This window comes from Arachis ipaensis, chromosome B06, assembly GCF_000816755.2.
Source record: "Arachis ipaensis cultivar K30076 chromosome B06, Araip1.1, whole genome shotgun sequence".
NCBI lineage: Eukaryota > Viridiplantae > Streptophyta > Magnoliopsida > Fabales > Fabaceae > Arachis > Arachis ipaensis.
This window is the reverse complement of record NC_029790.2, coordinates 111374937-111384055: the sequence shown is the minus strand read 5'-3', so window position 1 is coordinate 111384055 and position 9119 is coordinate 111374937. Positions and strand designations below refer to the sequence as shown.

The window sequence follows — 9119 nt, the reverse complement described above, 5'->3', positions numbered from 1 at the left end:
CGTGATAAGTAAAAATCTTTAAGAATAAAATTATAAAAAAATAAATTTATTTAAAATGAAAGTAATATGATTAAGTGTAATTTACTTAGATGTGATTAAAAAATAATTAAATAACTATATACAGTAAAAAATTGATATTATTAAAGGATAAAATTAAAATTTATTTCTGTGTATCGTTTTTGTCTCCAATGTTTTTGTCCTATTTATATCCCTAACATTTCAAAATCGTCTCAATTTTGTCCCGCTGTCAATTCTGTTAACGGATTCCTAACTGCAGGACAACATTGAACTAACTTTAAAACGTTAGGGATTTAAATAGGACGATTTAAACATTAAGAACAACTTTAGGACTTACCCCAAACGCTGGAAACAAAAACAATACNTTATAAAAACTATTATTTTACCGCATATAGTATAAAATTTGTAATACATTAACTTCTCCAAAACAAACTATAAAATTAAGTAGTCGATTTCACTTTCTTGATCCTTTATAATTTTAAAAGTTTTTATTCAATTTGGATAATTATAGGTAAAATAAAAATCAGTCCACCAATAAAAACAACTTTTAGTATCATCATTACAATCATCATCATCAAATACAAGAGCAACACCAAATTTCCTTGGGAATGATGTCATCTTCTTCATCTATCCCAAAAAACTATCAACCAGTACTAGTAGAGTAATAGTGGTTTGTTTCACTCATCATCACTCATGATCATACACTTTTAGTTTTTTATTTCATTTTATTTAATAATAATAATAATAATAAAGTTTAATTACTATGTTAGTCCCTATAGTTTCGCGAAATTTTCAATTAAATCCTTATACTTTTTTTCCTTTTAATTGAATTCCTACACCAATTTTTTTTTTCAATTAGATCCTTACCGTAACAAAACCGTTTGATTTAACAGAATATTCCATTCCTAAATTGAATATTTCCTCAATTTTTTTCTAAATTCATAAATTGTGTCTCTTTTTTATTTTGAGAAAGACAAAATTAACCATTTACTCTTTTTCCACCTTTTCGTCTCCCTCCTCTGCTCCTGCTTCTCTCTCTCACCTTCATTCCTCCCACCTCCACCGCACCCCCTCATTCCACCCCTGACCACCTTTCCTTCTACTTCCCAAACTCGATTCACCTGCAGCTCATACTTGATCACATACTTCTCCAAGAAACTGGCAAAGTGGACAAGCTCAACTTCCTCTTAATCAATCCCTTCATCAACAAAACCTTAGCAACAGAGCACCTAAGTTTAATTCTCTTCTCCAAGCTAAAAAACAACACCACTGGGCACCTAACAATCATCCCTGAAAGCCAACCCATCTTATTCACCAAGTAATCCATTGTCTTCATTATCTTATCCTCTGAAAGTATCATACAATGTGGGTGCTTCTTGAATGCCATAAGGATGTCATCATCTGACCAACCCCACCTCTTATAAACCTCGTAACAGCGGTTATATATGGATTTGTTACCCTCACCTGAGAACACATGAATGGCCAACACAAAAGTTGTCTTTTTTGGATTAAACCCCATTTCTTTAATCTCCTTAGAAAGCTTTGCAAAGTTTTCCTTTTTCTGCATCAATGCCTCCGGAAAATGAGTCAGTAACAGCGTAACACATGATTCAGGAACATCCATCTCTTTTAGGAGATTGAGGTTTGGTACGAGGTTCTTCTTGTGATCTTCGAGGAAGACCCAAGATGTGTGCTTCAATGAAGCTGCAACCTTTTCATCAGAAATCAACACACTCTTGAGGAAATTGTAAGAGGGTATGATCTGTTTCTCCAAGCTCCGGGTCAAAAGGGTTGGGTCAGCGGTTAGGGTTCTTGCGAGGTTGGTATTGGAAATCCCAATGGAGAGAAAAAATTGAAACTTTGGCAAGAGGATATCTAGGTTTGCTAAGAGGAGCAATGGGCGTTTTCTGATGAGATTTGAAATCTGGGTATCTATGAAACCATGCTCCCTGAGAAGGGTGAGAACTGAGTCTGGTCTTTGAAGGTGAAGCTTTTGGAAAGTAAGAGTAGCAGTGTCTGGAGAGAGACCACATGAGTCAATCAGGTATGAGATTGTGAAATTAGGGTGGTGAGATTGGACTATGCTGTAGCGGGAGATCATTGGTTTAGGGAGTGATAATGATGATGATGGTATCTAGAAGTGGATTGTGGGATGAAATGTGTCATAGTACAAATTGGGAGTCTCAGAATGGAAGTGTAAAGTGTGAAGTGATAGCAAATTGTGTTGTATGACCATTTTTTCCATGAAAGAAGGGAGCTTGTTGGTAGAAGAAGGGTGGAGACAGAAAAAGAGGGCGAGAAGATGATGGAGGTGAGGGTGAAAGAAAAAAGAGAAGGGGTGAGGGTAAATTAGTAAATTTATATTTTATAAACGTTTTTTTAACTTTTACCGTTAATAAGAACTTAATTAAAAAATTTAATATGGTATAGGGACTCAATTAAAAGGAAAAAAAGTATAGGGACCTAATTAAAAATTTTGCAAAACTATAGAGACCAACAGAATAATTAAACCTAATAATAATAATAATAATATATACAATTAGAGTGGTATATATATAAGAAGAAGAGTGAAGAAGGACTTACATGTAAGATAAGAGACAGTCAACAAGCCAAGGATACCTGCCAGCCATTAAACCTAAAATGGGTTCACTATGATTTAGGTGAACTAGATCAAGCCTATATGTATTTTGTCTACATTAACAAAATTTTCTGAATCTATTACTGTTTTTTAGTATATTTTTTTGTGTTTTCATAAAAAAAGATAAATATGTAACACAATAATAAAACTTTTTTTTTGAAGGAAAATAAGTTCAACACAATCAATGGAGCATACAAGAAACATAAAATAAAATTTTGCAACTTCTACATTATTTCCGACATAGCCATCAACAATATCGGTTACTTTTTGCACCACTCTCTTGAGCAAGAAAATGTCCTAACAACACAATCTACCACTTTCACTGCCTTGTTCTGAAAAATGACCTCATTTCTATACAACCAGATGTTCCATATAACTGAGAAGAATCCCACTAACCATATTTTTCGCACATCTTTTCTCAAAGTCATCGTCCTCCAGCTCTCAAAATGTTCTTTTACGGAGCCTGGGATGCTCCAAACACTACCCACATGACTTATCTATGCGCCCCACACCTGCCAAGCATATTCACACATAACAAACAAATGTTGTACATTTTCAATTTCCTTACTACACATAACACAAATATTATCACTTTGTTTGATAATGCCTAATCTGCTCAAGCAATCCTTTGTATTAACTCGGCCTAGAAGCACAAACCAAGCAAACAACTCTACCCTAGGCGAGACAATTCCTTTCTAGATTCCGTTTGTGAACTTATAGCTGAGAATATCATTTGTCAATGTCTGTACTTGCAAAACCTGCACAAATGAGTTAGTAGTATAAACGCCTTCCTTATCAAATTTTCACACCACTCTATCTTGTGTGTCTGCTATCAGTCTCACAGCTTGCAATGTCTCAAGCATTTAGTTCAAACTGTCAGTCTCCCATTGACGGAGTTCCCTCCTCCAATGGAAGTTCTAAACCCACTATATCCCATCCCAAAATCCACAGTCCCCAATCACAGATCCCTTATTATCTGAAATTAAGTAGAGTCTTGGAAAGGAGTCTTTCAGCTTCCCCAACTGTAGCCATGTATCTTCCCAAAATATGATTAGTCTACCATCGCCTACTTCTATAGCCAACCCGTCAATCATCCTCTGTTTAACATGTTGATCCTTGATTTGCAAGTGACAAATATCTCTCCACGAACATGACTACAATTTACCAGTATCAACCTAGACTTGTCAAAGTTGATGCTCAAAACCGACATAACTTCAAAACACCTCAGGAGTCTCTTGTAATTTCTCACTGTCTCCTCCTTTGGTGGGCAGAACAGTATAGTGTCATCAACAAACTGAAGGTGGGATAACTCTATATTGTCCCTGCCAACTAAGAGAGGAGATATTCTCCTATTTCTTACCGCCTCCCCGATCATCCTGTTCAGCACATCTACAACGAGAACGAATAGAAAAGGTGATAACGGGTCACCTTGTCGAAGCCCTCTTTTCATCTTGAGCGGTTTTGATGGAGCTCCATTAACCATTAGAGATATAGAAGCTGATCTAATGCACTCTGTAATCCATGCCCTCCGTCTTCTTCCGAACCCCATTTTTTCCAATACAATATCAACAAAATTCCATTTGACTCTATCATAGGCTTTCTGGAAGTCTAATTTGATTATAGCTGATGCCTTCTTCTTCAGTTTCAGCCACTGTATAGTTTCACATGCAATTAATGCTCCATCATGTATTCGCCTGTCCTTGACAAATGCACTATGTGATTCTCCAACTAACCCTAGCATTACACTCCTCATTCTTCTTGTCAATACTTTTGATATGACCTTGTAGATGCAGCCTACCATACTGATCGGTCTTAGGTCCTTTATCTCCTTCGCGCCCACATACTTCGGAGCCAACGCTACCCAAGTAATATTGGAGTCTGCTGGAAATCTCTCCGTCTCAAAGAAGCTCATCATAGCTTTAGTGAATTCCACTCCAATCTCCTCCCAACATCTTTTTATAAAATTCATATTGTATCCATCACTACCCAGAGCCTTAGATGATTCACAGTCCCATACTGCCTCCTTTATTTCCTCCTCCGTCGGTAACACCTCTAGTGCTTGAGCTTCCTCCATCTCCAAGCGATTAACTAAACCATCTCGAAAACCGATATTTGGCGACTCGTCCTTGTGGTATAGCTTCCTGTAGAAATCTCTAATAGCAACCTTAATCCGTGCATGATTCCTTACCAACCTTCCATTAATCATTAAAGACTCGATCCGGTTATTCCTTCTTCTTGCTGATGCAATATTATGAAAGTATCTGGTATTCCTATCCATCTCCTTGGCATGCTTAGACCTAGACATTTGCTTCCAGTGTATATCTTGCCTTTCATACCATACCTCACGGCATCTTACCAATGCCTTTCTTCTTGCTTCTACTGTAACATCATATACTCCGTTGCTAACTATATCATCCACTTTCTTGATCTCGTCCTCAAACCTTTGGATCTTGTCACGTATATTTCCAAAGTGCTGCTTGTGCCATCTACCCAGTGGTTTTGTCAGCGCTTTCAGTTTATCCAAGAACTGCACATCTCCCAATCCCCTCCATTCTTCCTTCATCATCTTTAGAAAGCCTTCATGCGTGAACCATGCGTTTAAACTCGGAACGGTCTTGGTCCTTGAGCTATTCTTCTATCTTCCACTATCAGAGGACAATGATCTAATAAGCCCCGCGGGCCTCCTCTTGGGCGAGTATTTGGGTACGCATCTAGCCATTTCAAGCTAACCAGGCTTCTATCAATACGACTGCATGACTGGCCTCGAAACCATGTATACTTGCGATCATTGATTGCCAAGTCCACCAACTCCATATCATTTAGCCATGCTTTGAAATCTTCAGCAGAAGCTGACAAGTTGGTCGCCCCTTTTCTTTCCTCTACACGCACAATCTCGTTGAAATTTCCTATGTAGCAAAATGGAGTTTGACACAATCCTGTAATATAGCTTAATTCCTCCCACAGTAAGAGTTTTTCGTCTCTCACATGCGGGCCATACACCAGACAAATTGCACAGTGAAAATTATCTTTGGTCATCACTCCTTCTACACATAACCACCTATCTCCTTTATAGTAATTCATCAATTTAATGCTAATTCATCCCAAATTAATAGTAGACCTCCGAAAGCTCCAACAGAAGTAACACACTCCCAACAAGCTCTATCATTACCCCAAATTCTATCTACATCATATTTGTTCACCACTTCTTTTTTTGTTTCTATCAACCCCAACATATCTAATCTAAACTTATTTTTGAAGTTTTTTTATCATGTTCAGTTTTGCAACACCTCTCAACCCCCTAACATTCCAAGAGTTTAAAATCATTTATAAACTTTATTACACACCTGCTTACGGCATTTTGGACGACTTCTTCTGGTTTTCTCCTTTTGTTTTGACTGTCTTCACTTCAGAGCTATGGCCTCGTTTTTCTCCTGAAAGATTGCTATGATGTCTTCCTCATCACTGCATGGTATTGCTCCTGTTTCGACCGCCAGTTTCCAGGCTTTTTTATTCTCTGCCATTTCCTCCTCCCAACTCCGCATTTGCTTATTACCTCTGCACATCGCTGTGTCTTCGTGTATATCCACCTCTGAGCCAAACTCTTCCACTACTTGGTCCTCAGGTTCTCTTGCTTTCCCAATCCCAAAATCTTCTCCCAGACCCACGACTTCCCCTACCATGAACTTCCTGCCTCTTCTGTATCACCGGTTGCATTTCCTTCTTCTTGTGCACCCATTTTTGTCATTTCAATTGTACCTTCATATAACATATGTACTTCTCTAACCAGCCCTCTTCCTTCCATCTCAACTTGCTCCGAATTACTGCTCTTCCTATTGGTAATTTCTAATTGGTGGTCAGTTGTAGCGTCTCCTGCATCCTATTCGTGCTCCTCATGTCCGCACCTTGCTTCGTCCTCCGCCTCGACACCGGCATACTGACCATGGCTCCCTTCTTCTACAGTGTCTCCTGGCACTTCGCCACAGTCACGATGTGCTACTACTGCAAGCCCGCATAGTATCGCATCCTCTTCTCTCCGCTGACGTCCTGGAAGGGTTAAGGGAGACGGTGGTTTCCGAGGGCACTCGTTCAACCGGGTCACAGCCTGTTCGCACTCCTCATGGCTGCCTCTTAGTCCGTCCTCCTCGTCCACCACTGCAGGTCGTCCCTCGCGCGTTGCTTCTCCAACGGTTCCTTGCACTACGCCGTGCTCAATTTGGATGCCCGCACGCTTGCCCAGGTTCTCTTCATCTTCTCTCTGCTGGCGTCATGCAACTGCTAGTGGATGCGCTGGGTTCTTCGCACTTACACCAAACCGGGTCGCTGTCTCTGGAACCGGGTCAGCCCTACCCGGATCTGATAACACAAGGCCAACCTCCTTCCTTTGGGCCTTGGTCTTCTTATTTTTGCCACCATCATGTTTTAATTTGTTGGGCCTTTTTGTTTTCAGCCCGTTAATAACTCTCCCCTTGAATTTTGAATGCCTTTTTTCCTGACCAAAAAAGGAATAATATCTTCCAATCTCCTCGTAATTATATGATAACGTGCAATCCAAGTCATCGTCTGTTTGATTTGCAACTGACGCCTTGAAATTTTCCTTTCCCTTAATTAGGGCATCATTACTACTCACATAATTGCTATTTGAATTTTGGAAATTCCATTCATTTAATTAATACGGTAGAATCCCGACTCTGCCGGATCCCTACTGACTGCCATTGGCTCTGCTCCGCTACTAACTTCGTCTCTTCCATTATCCTGCTGCTTATCTTCCCTTACCACTACGCGACCAGCTTCTTCGTCGACCTTCAGGTCCGGAAAGCATTCTTCTCCATACACCTCTCCACCCGCCTCTTTTACAAGGACATCGAATCCGCTCGTTCCAATAGTGATATGAATCCACTCATTAATCATACCGAACATACAAGTGTCAATCATAACTCGTCCAACACTAAACGAGTTACATGATTTTAAGTTGTCACACTTTACCACCTCCCCCCATTGATCTCCCAGTTTGGTAAAAGTCTCTGTTGACCAAGCATGCAGCGGTACTCCATAGCATTCTAACCATATTCTTCTTGTCTCACTCCTCTCACTCTCATCCCATCTCCATATCATATGTAACAGTTTTAAAAGCTTGTTCATTCTGAAAGTGTATGCTTCCTCCGCACTAGACACCGTGTCAAACGTTAGCATTACTTTGTAGGCGCCCAATTCCCGTACATGCGTTACGCATGGCCATTCATTATGAATCTTTTGTCGGAGTGTCTGAAAATTGATCATCGTCTTTGTTCCACCCACAATACTCCTTTGTAGCCATACAACATTATCTTTTGCCACTGAAATTTCTATTTTCTTGGTCCACCCATTCTTATTTGTGTCCTTAACAACCGGCTCTCTCGGAGTCTTTTCCACCTTCTCTTCTTCCTTTCTTGGCTCCCTATGCTACTGCTGTAGGCTACCTTCTTCCCTTTGTCTTGTAACGCTTTCTACTTCTTTTCCTTTAGTCTCTTTCACGTCGGATCTTCTTCTGTACTTTGCTTCTGCTACGAACATTCTTTTCCCCCGCAGCACCATATTATTCATTTATGCAATAGCCTTCAACGCTCCTCCCTTTGTGGTATACCGCACAAATGCAAAGAGATATATCTGTCCATTCTTGTTCTTCCTTGACAGGTAAATGTCTATAATCCTGCCTGTTCAATTGAACAGATTGAAATTTTTCTTTTTGATATATCCACCGGAAGATTGTCTACAAATACAGAGAAAGAATCTAGCTCCAATCGATGATACTCTTCCTTGTTCCAGATTCTAGGGTCCTTTCCGTGATTGGTCGTTTGTCTATTGCTACCCCTCTCATTGTTCCCCCACCCCATGTTTCCCCTCACTTGCTCTCTCTCTCTCATTCTCTCTTCTAGTTCATACCATAGAGCCACTATAATTCTCTCATTCTTTCATTCTCTCTCATTATTCTTCTTTGTTTTGTCTTTTATTCTATTTTTAGAAGACAAAAATAAAAGATCTCTTACATAATTATTTTAATAGATATTATAACATCTAAGATTTAACCTATTTTAATGATTAAGTTCAAAAAATTTAAAAAGTGGTCTTAGATTCAGCCTTTTTTTTTAGGCCATTAACAACTTTCGTCTTTGCGTATTAATTAGCAATTTTTATTATGGACAATTAACAGTGGAGATGATGGAGAGGACGTACTATCTCACAAAGAATGGTTTGAGTTTTTTGTGGTCAAAATAGATAATAATTTAGTCGGTACTCACTTTTATATAGAGAAAAAAATTCGAACTCATATCTTTATAATATATATTTCGGTTCTTTTTACTTGTAAGAAATTTATTTAGCAAAATATACATTTTAAAAATTTTACTACTTTATTTCGAACCTTAGCCAATTTAGTTTAGCATTCTACTTAACTAAGGTTACCCAAGATTCCCTTAATGACATATAT

General features: G+C 38.8%; 1 protein-coding gene across 1 annotated transcript; it reads right to left on the bottom strand.

Annotated features, from left to right (window-relative positions):
* LOC107647366 lies at positions 1157 to 2119 on the bottom strand. Its single transcript, XM_016351443.1, has one exon. The coding sequence runs from the start codon at positions 2117 to 2119 to the stop codon at positions 1157 to 1159; it is 963 nt and encodes a 320-aa protein (XP_016206929.1).